This window comes from Haliotis cracherodii, unplaced genomic scaffold, assembly GCF_022045235.1.
Source record: "Haliotis cracherodii isolate W230 unplaced genomic scaffold, xgHalCrac1.p SCAF_20, whole genome shotgun sequence".
Lineage (NCBI taxonomy): Eukaryota > Metazoa > Mollusca > Gastropoda > Lepetellida > Haliotidae > Haliotis > Haliotis cracherodii.
The window spans coordinates 12189612-12209976 of record NW_027266276.1 but is presented as its reverse complement, the minus strand read 5'-3'; the positions used below and the strand labels follow the sequence as shown (position 1 = coordinate 12209976).

General features: G+C 41.3%; 2 protein-coding genes across 3 annotated transcripts in view; one reads left to right on the top strand and one right to left on the bottom strand.

The window, feature by feature from the left end:
* Nucleotides 1–2022, bottom strand: part of LOC139470326 (uncharacterized) — a 36436-nt gene extending 34414 nt beyond the window's left edge. The window contains exon 1 of the mRNA XM_071252697.1: nt 1238–2022. The gene's annotated coding sequence lies outside the window, so the exon portion shown is untranslated. The remainder of the gene's footprint in view (nt 1–1237) is intronic.
* Nucleotides 2023–3411: 1389 nt separating this feature from the next.
* LOC139470325 (RNA-binding protein 33-like) overlaps nt 3412–20365 on the top strand; it is a 36685-nt gene continuing 19731 nt past the window's right edge. The window contains exons 1-10 of one of the 2 annotated variants that reach the window (XM_071252696.1): nt 3412–3508; nt 5016–5128; nt 7012–7069; nt 7882–8051; nt 9025–9064; nt 10590–10847; nt 12735–12891; nt 13909–14252; nt 15393–15677; nt 16240–16348. In XM_071252696.1, coding sequence (XP_071108797.1) covers nt 5079–5128; nt 7012–7069; nt 7882–8051; nt 9025–9064; nt 10590–10847; nt 12735–12891; nt 13909–14252; nt 15393–15677; nt 16240–16348 — 1471 coding nt within the window. In that variant the 5' untranslated portion in view covers nt 3412–3508; nt 5016–5078. Of the gene's footprint in view, nt 3509–5015; nt 5129–7011; nt 7079–7881; nt 8052–9024; nt 9065–10589; nt 10848–12734; nt 12892–13908; nt 14253–15392; nt 15678–16239; nt 16349–20365 lie in introns of both variants that reach the window. The other variant, XM_071252695.1, reaches the window with a different exon arrangement.

Below are 20365 nucleotides of genomic sequence, written 5' to 3'. Positions count from 1 at the left end.
TTGGGTTATTACACTTTTCATTGGGTATTTTCTATTGGGTTTTTACCAAAATTAGTGAACATTTTAAGATTAAAAAAATGAAATAATGTTTCAGAAGGATATAACTGTTCTAAATATACAGGCTTGACTCGGAAAGTAAATTCCTACCCCTGACCTTCACGGGTCACCAATAATAAAAAAATACCATAAAAGGCAAATCTAGGATAAAAACCGGAGGATCCATTATGGCCAAAGGGAGGCAACTCTACACAGTGAATTGCAGCACCTTTTGTGACTGAGGGTAAGGAATCACAGATAAATATAGTCTACATAAGTTCATATTTCATAGAGATAGAAAATAATTCATTTTTACTTATCAATCTCCTAGCAACTTTAACGATATCATTATCAAGTTTATGTTTGTGCATGTACACACTTCGACTGTAACATATAAACTTGGTGACATCTTGTCAGACAGACTATCTTGGCCGTTTCTTGATATTTTAGGCAAATGTCCCCAGAATTTACTACCTGGTATTTCTAGTTTCGACATAAACAGTGATAATAAATAATAACAATTCAAAAGAGAGAAAAAACACATTTTACCAAAAAAGTGTCATGAATTTGCAAATTCATGCTAACAGGGCTGTTGAGAAATAACATATCACAGCTAATTCGTAAAGTGAAATATCAAACGATGGCAAATTAATAGAACCAATGACGTATAACGAAACAGGTATGCCCTACCAGCATGACAGGGCCACCCTTGCCTCCTCATTAAAATGAATTAGAATATAACTGGAAAATAATTGTCTATAGATTTCCTGATTGATTTCTTGGTTAGAAACTCTAACAAGTTGATTTTTTTAAGTAATCGCTTCTGCCCATTAAAATAAATTAATATAATCATATGGAAAATAAGTATGCATACAGTAGAGTTCATGAATGTTTGGTCAGATGCTGAAACAATTTGATCATTGATGAAATTTATCAACCGAACATCAGTTATGGACAGTGACATCAATATTATTTACACAAATACAGACCCGTGAAGATCCAGGGTAGAATAGGTCTTCAGCAACCATTGCTTGCTGTAAAAGGTGACTTATACTTGTCGTAAAAGACGATTAACGGGATCGGGTCGTCAGGCTCGCTGACTTGGTTGATGCATGTCATCAATCCCAATTACGTGGATCAAAGCTCATGATATTAATCACTGGATTGTCAGGACCAACCAACCAACACAACTACAACTCACCAAACCAGGAAGTGATCTCCTGGGTGTTCTGTTCATGTGCTGTGATTCCACGTAAGAAAAAAACTATCAGGTTCTAAGGCACAGCAAATTAATTTTCTGCATCCAAAACACTTGAAAATACCTGCAAAATCCACAGATTTCCGATTTCAACGTCCTTGAGTTGAGGGTGTCAGCAACTGGTCAGTTTTGTGTGTGCTTATTACAATCAGAAGCAACGGAGAAATTGTTAATCTCTTACATGTCACAGGCATGAACTATACATGGAAAGTTGTACTCATCTAGCTGATGTTATACACTCGTCCAGTTCTGTTGGTTGCGACGGTGTTTCGTCATCCTCTTGTGAAAGAGTTTAGATCTACTAAAGGGGCGTTGATAAATCGTCGACCCATCTTCAAGACGCATTTGCATGTTTCATATTTCTAAAGTTTGCATCAGACACGTCGCCTCCCGAGACAGCGACGTTAACAATCCAAAGGCCGCGAGTTACGAGTCAGTCTCGCAGAAACTGCTTGCTCGCCTCAGGATGCAGTCATTAAACGGAGGCAAGAACTGAGGTCCGATTTTTATTCGACTGACGTGACCTGTATCTACGGCAGAGATCGTCACGAGAAGTTATGGTGCTCCGTAGAAGCACAAACTCCGCTAATTGCCTTTCATGTTTTCGACGCTGATGAGTTTAATGCTCGTTAGAGACAGGATGAAGTTATGACTGTGATTGAAAGTAGTTAGCTATTTCGATCGAAATAATATTTTGACAATTGCCATGATCACCCGAAACGCGTGCTGAAATGAGCTCCACAGCAGCGTGTGAACAAAGCGAATATGCACCGTTTTCCAAATTTTAGCATTGTACGGAGTTATGAGAGCAATTGTTTACATCGGATGTTGTGACAGCAAATGCTATTTTCTTTTATATTTTCTTGCAATATCGATATTAGTCATTATTGATAAAAATTAATATCATTACAATGTCCCTGTAATCATTGTCATCAAATTTATCAAAATGCAATAAACTGAACATCTGTCTACATATATGTGTGATAGAGAAGGCGCATTTCTAAACTAGTACCAGTTCAGACTAGGTCTTGTCTAACGAGCAGCGCGTCTTAAAGATAATAACAGTTTAACATTGTATCATACAAAACCGTGATTTAATTTAAAACGGGCTGTGAAAAAGCAATATGCATTCAAGCACATTTGGTTTGGAAATGTTATATACAGACATCAGGTTACCTATGCATCAGAACGATGTTAACAAAAAAAACAATTATACCAAATCTACTACGATTCGGTAAATTGCCCAGGAACTCAGGAAGTATAAATAAAACTTATCCAGACGCAAGGAAGACACTTGTAACAGATCACCTTATTCCCGATGTTCACAAAATATGTCTCCAGATTATCTTCATATCATATAATAAATTAATCCAGGCTAGATTTACTTGCAAAAATGTATGGTCACCGGCTGGTCTATTAAGTGGTCTCTGGTTAAACAAATATGCCAGTTTCAGTTTCAGTTTCAAATGTTGCACGATTTGCCGGAGATTAGATTCACTACAATAAGAAGAAGAATGTTGGATATCACGCACAAAGCGCACAGAGAATTATTACCCCGTCTATGGATCATTGGCAATCGATTTTTCATTTTTAGCTCCCTGGGAAGTATACAAACCAAGCTGCATGTTAAAGGCGCTAGAAAGTTTACAGTCAGTATTTCATCCTACCAGGTACCTATTCACTGCTGGGTGAACAGAGGCATATTTTAAGTCATGTATTCAGTGTGGGACAGGGACAAACTCTCAGCGCCCAATGTTGCTTGACTTTATATGCCCTGTCCGAGAAGTGCACAGGACCACGCGTTATCACCACGAATCTGTCCATACACCGCATTTTTTAACTCAGTCAGAGCTCGGTAATCCTTCTAGATCAAGCGTACGAGCGACGCATTTTAAGAGACATTAGTGACTGGTGATTTATTGAGGGACCGTGAGATTGACCTCCATCATGACTGTATCATATATTGCTGACACCCGCCTCATTAATGTAACATCCTTGTCCCCACCCCTCCTCCACCACCAATACATGTAATATCGACTTTCAAAATGTACCTCTCGGTATTTGGATTATTTCGGAATAAAGTCCTAAATTTTGACATACTCAATGACGCCATTTTGCGCGTGAATATCCTCCAAGTAAATCTCAACCTAAATCATGGATAACTGCGGTATTCTACGGATTTGTTGTTAAAATGCAACTAGGCGTGCATTAATTGTAAGTTTTAAAGTCTTCAATATCTTTATATTTCCCAGCCGAAAGTGTCCTTGACGCACATGTGAATACTTCTGCATCTGTTCAACAGGTGCCCAGTTTTCGAGCACTGAAGTTGCCTTAGAAGTGAGATTGAGATGGGCAGATGGGATATTAGTCAATAAACCTTTTGCCCTCTTATGAATATTCCACGAATATGTCATACACCATTAGATATTAAGCAAATGGCAGCACGCCAAGTATGAGAGGGAGTTTGTTTTCAAAGTCGCTAAAGCCAATAAAACAAATGAAAATTTCCCAACGAAGTGATGATTTCTTAAACCATCACATTTTTATAAATGGTAAGCAACTTCTGAAAAATTTCTGTGTTTATACGCAGCACAGTGCCTAGATGATGTCTTGTTTCTCTGTGGTTCCTTCAGTAAATTACCCAAGATCTGATGATTGTTGCCAACCTATGAGTGATCTTCATCCCAAACATGTAGATGTTTGGTGAGTTTGTATTTCTAGCTATGTATCCCATATCCCTGTGTTAATCAATAATGGTTTTCATACACTTAAGAAACATTCTTAGTTTTCTCACAAATCAAAAGAACAACTGTAAAACATCTCCCTCACTTATAAAAGACAACTTTATAACAGAAACAGACCATCATCTGATTATTTACAGTGTCAGTGTGACATCAAACCCCTTGTTATAGCTCAAGTAATCAAACATGGCCGTCCATAAACATACGATCCGACGAAACTATCCACTGCTCCACTTTTTTACGAGCCTCCATCTACTCAAGCAACACATTTCTCCACTATAAGATTGATACTAATAATAACTTAATAATATTCTGGTGGAATAGGTCTAGTTACTCCTAAAATGCATTGTTGGATAAAAAACAACTCTGCTCATCAATAAACATGATAAATGCTATCCCACTGAATATTGCAAATTAGTTGTTATGAGCTGTTCCGTGCATCCCTGTTACCCGAACTTGTCAGTTGCTGGTGTCTTAATCATAGTTCAAAATAGCCACCTGACCGCTGGCCAAATGGCAGTGTCCTATATTGAGCTAGTAGTAGTAACGTTTTCGTAAAGCTGGCTCAACTGTCCAGTTGAAAAGTATCGTCTATACATATTTATTTCTACAGATCATCAAGTCAGTTAACATTGTTAAGGTGTCACTTTGCATGTTTAAAGTATAAATTGTATAAATGAATACCTTAAACATGTTAGACATGTAAAACTTTCTTTGCTTTCTTTTTCTCCAACACGTCCAATGACCACTGCTTGTCGTAAGAGGCGACTAACAGGATCAGGTGGTCAGGCTATCTGACTTGGTTGATGCATGTCATCGTATCCCAATTGCGTAGATCGATGCTCATGATGTCAATCTCTGAATTGTCTGGTCCAGACTTGTTTATTTACAGATGGCCATCATATAGCTGGTACAGTATATAGCTGAGTGTGGCACTAAACAAGAAACAAACAAACTGATTCCATATATTGATGTTTCAGATATGTCATGGTAGACCATAACAAGAAGATGCTACTGATTGCATTTCTCAAGTAACTGACATCATGACAACCAGAAGTGGGAAGAGGAGGCCCACTGAAGTATCTTGGGACAGGTAGCTATCTTTCACTAGGGGTGAATATTGAGGCATTTTTGACTATTGCGATACTATTGCGATAGTTAAAACAACTATTGCGATACTATTGCGATAGTGGCCCTACTATTGCGATACTATTGTGATAGTTTTCACTTGTAATCATAGCAGGCTTTAGCAGCATATATTGGAGCATATTGACCGACACCATCAAAATAATTATAACTTTCTGCTACTATTTGTAAAGAAAATGTTGTCTTGTCAATGTTGCCTAGCGACGTGTAGGTAAGGGACATAACTATAAATCAAGCAGACAAAGTAGTGCAATCCAAATGAAAGTACGACAGAGGTTAGATGATCATAGGAGTTGTTTCTATAATTTTTTTTCAGAGAGTAAATGTACCAAACAAATTAACTGTCGAAACTATCGATTGTTAGACAAACTATCGCCAATAGTATCGATTGTTTCAAGTTGCAATCGATAGTGTACTATCGTGAGACAAGCAATCGCAATCAATCGATAGTTCGATGTATCTTTACACCATCATCTTTCACCCACGGCACCTTCACCCAAAATTGTCACTGGTCCTGTAGGCCTTGCCAGACGGCCCACTACTTAAGGTATCATAACGACTAGCAGAAATTAGCCATTTGTAAGGGTTTTGCTTTATGTTATCATCATAAGGACTAGTGGACTAAAAATGTTAGTTTCTACCGCTGACCAATCATCGCCATGTATTGCTGCATTGCAGATTTGATCCGATGATATGATGGAGTATTAGAGTGTTCAAAATTAACCATGAAAGTCAAGAGGGCCTTGTCATAAACCAAGTGTTTGCGTTTACACAGTCCCATGTACAAAAATATGCAATGAAAAATACTGGAACTTAAGAAAACAAACCTACAAGCGTCTCCAAGATGCATTAGAACTACAGAACAACTTCAGAATGAACTACACAATGTTTCATACTATAATACATGTTTTTGTTCAACTTGATGAATTGATGCAAGGATGATAGTAACTTGTTTTTACTACAAAAAAATGTGGGAACAATTGATTGCTATTTCCAGCTTATTTTACAAGAGAAATACACATTTAATCTTTATCTCTGCATGTGAAATATTGTCCGACATACAGTACACAAGTACCATTGAATTTGTAAATCATCATGTCTAGTGATGTTTTTTGTAAATATGCAAACGCCAAAACAAGCACACAAACTCCTATTGTCGCCATGACCATAACACAAGATGTGCAGTAAAGCAATGTGAAGTTCAGTAACTGCATGCTATAAAGGACCACATTGTTTTTAAGTATTGTGGCATTTCACCACCAGGGCCGCATGCTCGAGACATGGAATAGTTGAGGATTTGTTTTTTTAATGGAAATAAAAACAAAACATGGGTTTAAGCATGCAGACTTTACCATGTTTACGGGTGGTGTCTGAGAACCAGGACTATTTATATTTGTTTTAGCCTTGTGGCATCAGGACATCCAAGAAAAGTTTTAAAGTCGTTTTTGAGAACACATGTTAAACCCAGCTCTTCCTTATGATGACAAATATATGTCGAGGGCATGGGTGGCCCAGTCGTCTGAGGTGCCACGAATTGCTGTGCAGAGTTCCGTCCCATGGGCATGCCAGAAACCTATGATTGTGGGTTCGAATCCAGGTTCGCCCCAATTACGTTTCTAAGTTTGTAAGCACCATACCCGTGCTCGTGGGTTTCACAGAAGTGGTAAACATCTGAGACCTGCATCACTTCGGGCTTTTCTCTCACATTAAGCTGGCATGCCCTGATATAACTGGAATACTGTTAAAAGCGGCGTTAAACCCAACTCACTCACAACAAATACATGATACAATATGTTTCTGCTTAACTTGCTTGCCTCTTGTTTTTGCCAGTGATGATGACCTTCTCCAGGAAGATATTGGAGGAATTAATGCCTTTCCTAAGAGTAAGGTGAGCTTGGTAAGAATACTGTATGTTTACCATTTTTAGAATGAGGAATAGCGGTATAGGAATTGCTGTTTTGTTGGTGTACCATGAGAATATTCTCCTTTTGAAGAGTCTATTGAATCATTGAGGAGACATGTGGCCCAGTCATCGAAGGTGGACCATTCCAGCTATATCCGAGGTAGAATTGGTCTTCAGCATGTTCAGCAACCCATGCTTGTCGTAAGAGGCGACTAACGGGATCGGGTGGTCAGACTTGCTGACTTGGTTGACGCATGTCATCAATTACAATTGCGTGCTTTGATGCTTATGATGTCAATCACTGGATTGTCTGGTCAAGACTCGATTACTTACAGACCGCCGTCATATAGCTGGAATATTGCTGAGTGCTGTGTTAAACAACAAACAAACAAATAGCAGATGTCAGTCTTAAATGATAGTGTACCATAAAAGCCTGCAGCACAACAACAATATGTTTCTAGAGCAACAGACCATGAAACAATTTATTTTATCTGATTTTTAATGCTTTAGACATGATGCGACAAGTTTTTTTAATCCCTTAGTAATTCATTGTGTAAAGCAATATTATTTGGTAAAAAAAGTGTCTATGACAGATTTCAAGATTGATTTTGGGTTGGAAACTGAAATTGATAAAATGGGTTGGATCAACCGTGCATCTCTGTATCAAGTTGTGTTGTGTTGTGTTGTGTTGTGTTGTGTTGTGTTGTGTTGTGTTGTGTTGTGTTGTGTTGTGTTGTGTTGTGTTGTGTTGTGTTGTGTTGTGTGAGCAACATGTTAAAACATGCACGATGTTGCAGGGTCACGAATCCGAAGAGGAATACGACGAGGAGGCACTTCTGGGGAGTGATGATGAAAAGGGAGATAAGTCTGGGTATGCCAACACGACAGAGGAGGGCATCTCCCTCATTGAGGACTCTGAGAGCTTCAACCAGACAGGGGGCGACTCACTGGAGGGAGGGATGATTGAGTAAGGATACACAGATGGAAATATTTAGGCCAGTGGTTGATAGCATGAGCAACGAACCATGCTAGAAGGGACACAGTGACACATGATCACACAGGTCACACATTTTAGCCAGCCAAGGCAGGTGACTTGTTGATGTAAATTAAGACACATTTCCTCCAAGAATCTTAATGTCAGAAGTGGTAACGTGCAGATATTTATCTAGAGGCTGGTTGTTTGACTACAGCAAATTTGAATTTGGAAATTACTTGATTCTGTTTTGCCAATTTGACTGCCACATCAGCACGGAAGCTATTATTTAAGGAACAGTACATCCTTAGTCATTGTGAGCAGGCATTGTAAATAATTATATATACAATTATAGGTTACAAAATACAGAATGTGGCACTACATTTTTGGCAGAAAACACAAAAGTAATCAACTATCTACAGTTCCGGCAGGAAACAATAAAAATCGACTGTCTACATTTTTGGCAGAAAACACAATAGAAATCGACTATCTACATTTTTTGGAGGAAAAAACAATAGTAATCAACTATCTACATTTTTGAGGAAGAGAATATATGGATGTCAACTTCTTTATTATGAGGAACACAGCGTTACGGAGTATATGCTTACGAATTCATCAGGTGAATGATGCCATAAGGCAGAGAGCATATATATGTACATGTGAGGACAACAAAAGTAATAAGATAACAAAAGGTGGAAAATAACAAAGGGTAGAAACAAACAAGGGAAGCCAACAGATGATTGGTGCTGAAAGGTGATTAGCAATGGACAATGGAAGCCAACACTTAACAGTAATTAGCGCTGATAGTGTGGATAAATAATACACACAAACTTTGCCTTGGGATAGTGTTTGTGAAAGGTGACTAATCCCCCTGGCCAGTTTGACTTGACTTTTGTCATTCGTTGATCATACAGTCCTATTTTTCTTTTGAAAGATCAGTATTGACACATTTTCATCTCCCCAACAGGCAAGATGCAGGATGCCTTGATGGGGCCCAGGATGCTGAGGTGAGTGTTAACTGGTTCTTTTCAAAATGGTGCAAACAATCTAAAATGTTCATTCTGTATCATCATTGTATGAGATAAGTTCCCTGGAACCAGTTCTGCCCAGTAACCTTGGCACTAAGATGATCGGGGGCGGTCAGGTAGCCTAGTGGTTAAAGCGTTCTCTCGTCACGCCGAAGACCCAGGTTCGATTCCCGACATGGGTACAATGTGTGAAGCCCATTTCTGGTGTCCCCCGCCGTAATATTGCCGGAATATTGCTAAAAGTAGCGTAAAACCATACTCACTCACTCACTGAGATGATTGTAGCTTTCATAGACTTACGACAGTCATAGCTCAAATGTCTTTGTAGAAGGTGCCCAGTTCCCTTGCTTTCTTGTAAGGGGGATTGTAAGGACTCCTCGATAGGACATGCATGAATGGCTGCAAAGGGACACAACTCTCTTTAGTGTCCTGGCTGATGGTGTTGCGTGTTGGATGTATTTCGCACTGACAACTAAATGTGTTTAATTGGCCCCCGAGTAGAACACTTGTTGTTTGTCAAGATGAACTTCCAACATGATTGATAACTAACAAAGCTATTTATGGTGTTCGCTTAAAAAACATGTTGCTGCAAAATGTTGTGATTTGATTTGTTTTCTAATATAGCATGAGGTGAGACTATATTAGTTAAGTTAAGGATTCATCCAAATGAAAAGTGGGGGATAAAAGAAATCTTTTAATTCCAGCAAATGCAAATTTGTTTTTCCCCACAAAAAATGCATACAAAATATTACACAGCAAGACAATAACTTACACACAGCAGCATAATCAGATATGTTTTCGGAAGAAAGGACAGCGTTAACAAGTTGTCTTTTCTTAATTTTTTTCTCACCAACCGATCAGGCTTTTTGGCAAACAATAAGTGTAACTAACTGAAGAAAAAACGTTCTGATTCTTATCCAAAAAACTGGCTTCCTCAGGAGATATTGCTTCGGTGAGATCTAGTGATATCACATAGGAGATATCGCTTCAATAAAATTGAATCTCAATGCTTTGGAGACCATTGAGATGTCAAGGATTACCATGATGTTACAATCAAATGGCATCACTAATCTCTCTGCCACTGAAACTGCACTCGTCAAGATCCGGGGTAGAGTAGGTCTTGAGCAACCCATGCTTGTTGTAAAAGGTGACTATGCTTGTCGTAAGAGGCGACTAACGGGATCGGGTGGTCAGGCTCGCTGACTTGGTTGATGCATGTCATCGTGTCCCAATTGCGTGGATCGATGCTCATGATGTCAATCACTGGATTGTCTGGTCCAGACTCAATTATTTATAGACCACCATCATATAGCTGGAATATCACTGAGTGCAGTGTTAAACAACAGGTTATTACTGTTTACAAACTGAAACAGTTGAACAATGATCTTAGATGGAAAATAAAATCTCACCCATGCATATTTTGTCATCATTGGTATCAAAACTAGTGAGCAAAAGAAAAAGAAAAAAATGCAGGCTTTGATATTGTTCTTTGTTTGTTTTTCAGGCTTTAGAGATTGCTGTAGATGATGAAGAGATTCAGGACCTTGCCGAAGGTCTTGATGACTTCAACCCAGACAGCTATAATGGCGAACAGTACGACAGTGGCGCCCTCTACGAGGAGGGGGGCTTTGAGGGGGGTGAGCAGCCGTACACCCACCATGGTGAGCACTACCAGGGGGAGGATTATGAAGCGCAGCAGTTCAACCAGGAGGGGGGAGAGGGGCAGTTCAACAGCACCCAGGAGGATGTGGAAGAACCAGAGGTAGGTTGTTGTATGTGTACCACCATTTGGACTCCAGGGCAATGCCTCACATCGTGCTTGTTTCCAACAGTGAATTCAGGGCTAGAATAGGTCCTAGATTCTCCATGCTTGTTTCCAACAGTGAATTCAGGGCTAGAATAGGTCCTAGATTCTCCATGCTTGTTTCCAACAGTGAATTCAGGGCTAGAATAGGTCCTAGATATTCCATGCTTGTTTCCAACAGTGAATTCAGGGCTAAAATAGGTCCTAGATTCTCCATGCTTGTTTCCAACAGAGGATTCAGGTCTAGAATAGGTCCAAGATTCTCCTTGTTTGTTTCCAAAAGTGGATTCAGGGCTGGAATAGGTCCTTGATTCTCCTTGCTTGTTTCCAACAGAGGATTTGGGGCTAGAATAGGTCCAAGATTTTCCATGCTTGTTTCCAACAGAGGATTCAGTGCTAGAATAGGTCCAAGATTCTCCATGTTTGTTTCCAACAGAGGATTTGGGGCTAGAATAGGTCCAAGATTTTCCATGCTTGTTTCCAACAGAGGATTCAGTGCTAGAATAGGTCCAAGATTCTCCATGCTTGTTTCCAACAGAGGATTCAGTGCTAGAATAGGTCCTAGATTCTCCTTGCTTGTTTCCAACAGAGGATTCAGTGCTAGAATAGGTCCTAGATTCTCCTTGCTTGTTTCCAACAGTGAATTCAGGGCTAGAATAGGTCCTAGATTCTCCTTGCTTGTTTCCAACAGAGAATTCAGGGCTAGAATAGGTCCTAGATTCTCCTTGCTTGTTTCCAAAAGAGGATTCAGGGCTAGAATAGGTCCTAGATTCTCCATGCTTGTTTCCAACAGAGAATTCAGTGCTAGAATAGGTCCAAGATTCTCCATGCTTGTTTCCAACAGAGAATTCAGTGCTAGAATAGGTCCAAGATTCTCCATGCTTGTTTCCAACAGAGAATTCAGTGCTAGAATAGGTCCAAGATTCTCCATGCTTGTTTCCAACAGGGGATTCAGTGCTAGAATAGGTCCTAGATTTTCCATGCTTGTTTCCAACAGAGAATTCAGGGCTGGAATAGGTCCAAGGTTCTCCTTGTTTGTTTCCAAAAGTGGATTCAGGGCTGGAATAGGTCCTAGATTCTCCATGCTTGTTTCCAACAGAGAATTCAGGGCTGGAATAGGTCCTAGATTCTCCATGCTTGTTTCCAACAGAGGATTTGGGGCTAGAATAGGTCCAAGGTTCTCCATGCTTGTTTCCAACAGTACCCCATATGGGATCCTGAAGTAGAATACGTCCCCAGTATCACATGCTTGTTTCTATGGGATCCCGGAATAGGGCCACAGTATCCTATGCTTATCTCCCTGAGAGATCCTAGAGCAGAGTAGGACCGTAGTACCCCATGCTTATCTCCCTCAGAGATCCCAGAGCAGAGTAGGACCGCAGTACCCCTTGTTTGTCATAAGGAGCAACTACAGTGAGAATCAAGTGGTTTACTTATGATATGGGCCTCCGTGGTCTTGTGGTAGAGCGTCCGCCTGGAGAGCGGAAGATCTGGGGTTCAATCCCCGGCCGCATCATACCAAAAGACATTAAAAGATGGTACTTGTTGTTACCCTGTCTCGGCATTAAGGGGCTAAAACAAGGACTGGTCGGCTCGGAGTCAGTATACTGTGTCTGAGTGGGGTATTCATGTTAAACTGTGGCATGGTATCTCAGTGAGCTACCACTATAAATCAGCATCAGTCCGAACTAGTACAAGCAGCCACACACACATGCATGCATGTCGCTATGGAAGTGCAATAATCTTGGATGCGCCGTTAAACCCAATATCACCCCACGTTAGCTATGGTTATATGTATGTGAACTTCACCTGGATATCCATGACGTCCCTTATTGTCATATCCAGGGTGATGAGACTCAGACCACGCAGGAGCTGCAGGAGGAGAGTGACAGTGAGAGTGACAGCGATGGGGAGTCAGGCCGAGGCAGGTTCAAGTCAGAGAGGTCCAACATCATCACCATTGCGACCACCAAGTCAAGACAGGACATTCCAGAGACTCTCGGTAAGTCTGGCAGTTATGCAACTTGGCACAGCCCAAGTCAGTTTGTGTAGTGTTAAAGGTATCTTTATGTCTAATCTGCTAATAGACCGTCGGGGGGCACGGGTGGCCCAGTCATCTAAGGCACCGTGATTCGCTGTGCAGATTTACGTCCCTTGGGCACGCCAGAAACCTATGATTGTGGGTTCGAATCCTGGTCGCCCAGATTATGTTTCTAGGTTTGTCAGCACCATACCCGTGCTCGGGGTAAACGTCTTAGACCTGCATCACTTCGGGCTTTCCTCCCACAGTAAGCTGACACGCCGTGATATAACTGGAATACTGTTAATAGCGGCGTTAAACCAAACTCACTCACTCACTCACTCACTAATAGACCGTCAGTCTGATTTGAGGGTCGCATGTTATCACTATTCAACATTTCCGGTTTAGTTGCATCCCTGCCCAGAGATTCACAGTTACACAGTAGGGAATTAGTAACACCATTGTCGATACTTCATGGTTTCGTATGTATACACTTTCCCCTGTCACAATACTTGCATTATTTCTCCAGGCCAGATTAAATTATTTCCTGGTTTTGTAAAAAAAAAGAACATGACCTGGGTTCCCACTGGAAAATAAAAACACAATTCACCGTATGTATTTTGACTTCTACCAACAACCGGTCTGATTTTATGTTCCTTGTGCCCTTTGCCCAAACAATCGTAATGAAGACTGGTGGAACAACAGAACGATAATAAGTTGGTTTTTAAAATATTGATAGAGAATGATAGTACTTGTTGCCATGTCTTCTTGCATGTTGTCACATTAGTTACTTCAGTGTAAAGTCCTTCTTCCTTGTAAAGGAGTAAACTTGTCATGACACAGACAATAACCCACGCTGTGCTCTTGTAGTGGAGTATTTTGTTCAAAGACTTTGGAATATTTTGTTCAAAGACTTTGGAATATTTTGTTCAAAGACTTTGGAATATTTTGTTCAAAGATTGATTAGGGTTGTGTTTATCTTCATTTTCCTGACTTCAGAAATAAGTGAAGAACAGCAGCAGGAGATTGACCAGTTCTTGTCGAGCAACCAGAAAGGTCGTCGAGGTCGTGGGGGTCAGTGGCGACACCAGGGCCCAAGAGGTCGAGGTCAGTTCGGGCCAAGAGGGCCCTGGCAACAGTTCCGGCCTCAAGGGGGACATGGACAACAGCAGCAGGCATTCAATCCACAACAGAGGTTTGGTCCTCCCAGACAGGCTTGGAATCAGCCACCACACCAACAAGGACCCCCGGACCACATGCAGCATCATCAACAACACCAGCACCAGCAGCAGCCTCATCAGCATCTTCATCAACCTCATGCACAACACTTAGCGCAACCTCAGGTATGGTAAAGTTACAGTTGGACTCACTTATATGCAGTACCGTGTTGCATATTGTCTGAATGACTACATTCTGAAAATCGGGTCTAGCCACCCATGCTTGCCGTAAAAGGTGACTTAAAGGATTGGGTGGGCTGATTGCTGACTTGGTTGATGCATGTTATTGTATCCTAATTGTGTGGTTCGTTGCTCCTGATTTCAATCACTGGATTGTATGGACCAGACTTGATTATTTACAGACAGTCATCATATGGCTGGAATATTGCTGAGAGTGGCGTTAATCAACAAAAACACAACAACAAACGAACAGTGAGATACAGTCACCTGAGCCCATTCTGGTGCCTCTTACTTTTTAGGGCTTTTCGGCGTAGTTTTATTTATTTCTTTTTTCATTGGAAATTAATCCTTTAGTTAAAGTGTTGTTGGGACCGCCTCTGTGGTCTAGTGGTAGAGCGCCGCCTGGAGAGAGGAAGGTCCGGGGTTCGATCCCCAGCTGCGTCATACCAAAAGACGTTAAAATATGGTACTTGTTGTTACCCTGTCTGGCGCTCTGCATTAAGGGGCTAAAACAAGGACTGGTCGGCTCGGAGTCAATATACTGTGTCTGAATGGGGTATTCATGTTAAGCTGCGGCATTGTATCTCAGTGAGCTAGCACTATAAATCGACATCAGTCAGGTCTAGTACAAGCAGCCAGATACACACACCCATGCTTGCACGTCGCTATATAAGTGCAATAATCATGGACGCGACATAAAACCCAATTTCACCTCACCTCACCTAAAGTGTTGTTGGGGTTTGTTTCCGGAGCAAAACTCCCAAACCCTGTGTTTATCCTTCATGAAACTGTTCACAGGTGTCAATCAGTCAGTGAATTTGTGTCTGTACCTTTAAAGGGATATTTCATTTTTATGATTTGGGGGTATATTTTGGGAGGAAAATGGACTGAGACTTAATTGGGTTTGAACTGAGGTCAATATCCATTCTCTTGTTTTTCATGAAACTTGGCATGCATATATACCAGATAGAGAACTGGTGCCATTTGATGGAGAGTGGATACGGACTGTGGTTATCTTGTGATTTTGTTTTTGCATGTTACCTGTTACATCTATGACCTGGGAATATTTGTTCTCTATTTTTCCAGCATCAACAGCCGCCACTTCAATCTCATGTCCTGCCTCACTCTGCACATGCAGCTCACCCCAGTATTGACAGCAGTCAGCAGCCAGCACTGCCTTCCTCCACCCAGCCTCCGCAGTCCTCGCAGCCCTCGTCCAGGAAGATTCTTATTAACCCCCACTTCCGGGCACGGGCACCAGCATCCCAGCCAGCATCAACAAACACATCATGGGCAACGCAGCGAGGCCCCGCGGATGTGTATCAGCCGCCTCAGATGCCTCATCCCCAGCCCGCTGCTGTAGCTCCACAGGTGAGAAATAGGGGGTGTTGCTCCACAGGTGAGAAATAGGGGATGTTGCTCCACGGGTGCGAAGAGGTTTGGGGGGTATTCTTCAACAGGTGAGAAGAGGTTTGGGGGGTATTCTTCAGCAGGTGAGAAGAGGTTTGGGGGATGTTGTGAGGTATTCTTCAGCAGGTGAGAAGACATTTGGGGGGTAATCTTCAGCAGGTGAGAGAGGTTTGGGGGGTAATCTTCAGCAGGTGAGAGAGGTTTGGGGGGTATTCTTCAGCAGGTGAGAAGAGGTTTGGGGGGTATTCTTCAGCAGGTGAGAAGAGGTTTGGAGGGTATTCTTCAGCAGGTGAGAAGACATTTGGGGGATGTTGTGAGGTATTCTCCAACAGGTGAGAAGAGGTTTGGGGGGTATTCTTCAACAGGTGGGAAGAGGTTTAAATGTAACATGGTTTTGTTTTAAAATAAAGTTTTTTGAGCCAAACTCAGTGATTTATTAGCAGTTGTGTGATATTGCTAGCATATTGCTTACTGCAGAGTAAAACAACGCTAACTGGTTTGTATCATTTGTGTCTTTCCACAGGTATCCCCCTTCCAGCCTCCAGCATCCGAATCATGGCAACCTCAGTCCCAGGCTCCGGTGCAGGGCCAGTACCAACCTCCTCAACATCAAGTATCACAGCCATATCCAGGTATGGAGCTGTCACTGTTGACGTACCCGTGAAGATTCCGGGGTAGAATAGGTCTTCAGCAACCCATGCTTGCCGTAAAAGGTGACTTTGCTTGTCGTAAAAGGCGACTAACGGGAATGGGTGGTCAGGCTCGCTGACTTGGTTGATGCATGTCATCGATTCCAATTGCATGGATCGATGCTCAGACTCGATTACTTTCAGACCGCCATCATATATCTGGAATATTGCTGTGTGCGGCGTTAAACAACAAACAAACCAACCAACCACTGTTGATGATTAGAGTTTGTGTCTTTGCAAAATGGGACTTCTGGTCGATGTGTCATTTTCAGGTTTACACTGAAACATTACAAGTCTGAATAGTGACAACAGATGTTCTGGTAGTTTGTTGTTTAATACCGCTCTCAGCAATTATTCCAGCTATATGATGGCAGTCAGTAAATAATCGAGTCTGGATCAGACAAGCCAGTGATTGTCATCGTGAGCATCGATCCGAACCATTGAGATACGATGACATGCATCAACCAAGCCAGGGAGCCTGACTACCCGATCCCGTTAGTCGCCTCTTACAGCAAACATGGTCACCTTTTACAGCAGGCATGTGTTGCTGAGGGCCTATTTTAACCTGGATCTTCATGGAGTCTGACCACCCGATTCCGTTAGTTGTGTCTTATGACAAGCATTGCTGGATAGCTATGTTCTTTGCATGCTTGTCGTAAAAGGGACTAACGGGATGGGGTGGTCAGGCTCGCTGACTTGGTTAATGCATGTCATCGATCCCAATTGTGTGGATCGATGCTCATGATGTCAATCACTGGATTGTCTGGTCCAGACACGATTATTTACAGACCGCCATCATATAGCTGGAATATTGCTATAGCTTGATGGTACGGATTGTTGCTCTTGATGTCATACGACTGGTTCAGGACCAGATTTGACTATTTACAAGATTTCAGTCACTGATACACAACCGTACAATGTCATTAAAGTGAAGTTGCATTTTCAAAGAGATAGGTGAGTGTGAACTGTAAACAAAATGACATGTTTTTTACTTCTCCTCCATTACTCCTTAATGCATTCACTGCTTACCTTACGACAACAAGAAGTACAGTGCAACAGCGATGGTCCTGGGTGAAGAAATAATGTTGTTGTTCTGAAGTCCCGCTTACTGACCACCGCTGCTGTCCTGTGACCTTGATGACACCTAAGGTCACCTTCTTCACATCACTGCTTGTCACGCTGTGTTGACCTTCAGTTTTCGTCTACAATTCTAAAATTGATCTGCGATGGGTGATGTATTCTTTTCATATTACTTTCACCATGTTGAGTAGTTTAATGTGAATTAATTAGGCGTAAAAAGACTTTTACCCGCCATGTATGCTGTTCGCAGTCATTTTGAATTGTGTTACCAGGGGTCCGGAAACCGTCATATGCGCCGGACATGTCCTATTGGGAATCTCAAATGTCTGGTTTAAAATATTGCTTACCGGACTGATTTATCGAGGATTAATTACTGAGAACATCTTGTTAATTTGAGTGAAAGGTGTTTACAACTGTACATAAATACCTTGCATCATCGGAGTCCATACCACACAACCAACTAAAACCACACAATCCTTCCGACTCCCAAACAACCAATCAATATTTACGGCAGAACTAATGGCCTCAGCCCTCCATAATCAAGAATTCAAAAACCACAAAAAAAATCCTAATACTTACCGACTCCCTAAGTGGACTGCAAGTCCTCCAAAACAAAAATACCAAAAAAAGACCTAAATTAATAAATCAAACACTTAAAAGCTCCAACGACCTAACTAAGGCAGGCAAACAAATAACCTTCTTGTGGATACCCTCCCACGTAGGAATATACGGTAAAGAAAACGCCGATAAAGCAGCTAAACTATCCCTCAAAATCCCAGAAATAAGCTTAAACTTACCCATCTCAAAATCAGAAATTAAAAGTGTAAACAAGCCAAAAATCACAAAAAAATGGCATAACCTATATCTAAACTCAAATAGCCAAATCAAAAAAGTGCTCAGCAAACCACTAACCAAACCAAAAATTCTCCATCCATCAAAAAAAATCGACAGAGTAATCACTAAACTCCAAACAGGACACACCAACCTAAATAACCACCTAAATAAAATAAAAAAACACACTACAGGTAACTGCCCACACTGCAAACAACCAGAATCCCCGGAAAATGCACTCATCCACTGCACACACTACCTAACACATCGAACCGCATTACAAACCACCCTCAATCTAAACAAGGCTCTCACTCTAGAAGCAATACTAAACCAACAAAATAAACTAGAAAACTTCAAGGCCTTAGGCATATTCTTAATCAAAACGGAACTAATAAAACGCATCTAAAAACAATATAATCTACCAAATCAAAATCACATAAACAAACAAACATCCACCATACCCAGCTCCCTTAGTTCTCCTCCCCAACCCTATCGGCATCTATTCCAAATCTCAAAATTCCCAAATTCTATATAAGCAACCCCTAAACACCCCTCTTGGGTTGCACAGACCACTTTCACCCCTTTCGGAAACACATTAAATGGCCTGGCCGGGCCCGTATGCGAAATACACATCAGTCTGAAAGCGCATGTTAAATCTCCAAAATAAGTAAGTAAGTAAGTAATGTACCTCATTATCCTCACAATGCTACGATACATAACCTCAGACAAGTAGCGAAAGCGTGACGACAGCCAGTCGACCGATGCAGATCAGTCGAGCGGATCTGCCAAACCCTCAAAGTCTGGACGATCATTTGTAAGTCGTGACTAACGACTTTCACTTGGTTGACATACAATGAGGATTTGCAGATTTTATTGTTTTCAGTAGCTAGTCGTATATTGAATCTTGATTGACCGCCATTTTGCTTTTTGTGATGATCGATATCATTTTTTTATGGTCAATAATTAAGAACAGATGAAAAAAGTATTCAAATAACTATTGCTATCAACGATATTTTATTATTTGTGATTATATTATCTGTCTTGTTTTTAAATAATCTTTAGTTTAAAAAAAAACTTTTCCCGTGAGGTCACGTGATAACCAAATATTGGATAATAGCTCGATCCAAATGTTACACTTGAGCAGACTCATGAATACAACTCATGAATATTAATTAGACCATTCACTACGTTAACAGATCGTTATTATAACAGAAACAAACGTATGTTTTCCATGTATATCTAAAATGATATTATTTGTTATTAATTGTCCGGTGAATAAACAATTTAAATTGAAACAATTCATAATTCATCATATTATGAATACGTAACAACTTGTAATGTGTGTGAAAAGTTGTCCTAAAATACGCTATTTGAAGGGGGCGTGGCCTAAATGCAAATGTCCGATTGGGATTTTAAATTTTCCGGATCCCTGATTACCACGCAGCCGTTATCTTCGTAACTGTGACTGCAGAAGTGCACCATTCGCTGAAATCAACAATACCGGAGGATTTTGTGAGTATCGTAACTGCTCCAAAGTTTCAGCCACCTAAGACATCCAGATCGGCTAAATCTGTGACACCGGCACCAGCACCAGTGTCTCAAGACGCTTTGATGGGGGAAGCGCAGATGTAAGCCATGATCCGGTCAATACCAATGAGCATTGTGTCTCAGTTACCTGCGCCGAGCACAGCGCCTACCCAAGCACCCCCACAATAACATCAGTTACGCAATGTTACACAGTTGACGCATGATCAGCTTAGCACTGTTCCAAAATACCCAGCGCAGCAGATGCATGCTCATTCGTCAACACCGTTCTCGAACACTAATTGGACAATGGTCTAAGCGCTTCTTCAATGATCCAGTCGTCACCGATGAGCATTGTGTCTCAAACCTGGGCCGAGCGCAGCGTCTGTCTACCAATCAAGGCCTCTACAGTGACATCAGCCCTAGGGCTTACAGTGTACCTGGTTACGCAACCGACACATGATCAGCTTATCGCAGTTCCAGGGGTGTTTTTGCCTACACCTGCGCCTAAAGCCTTCTGATACA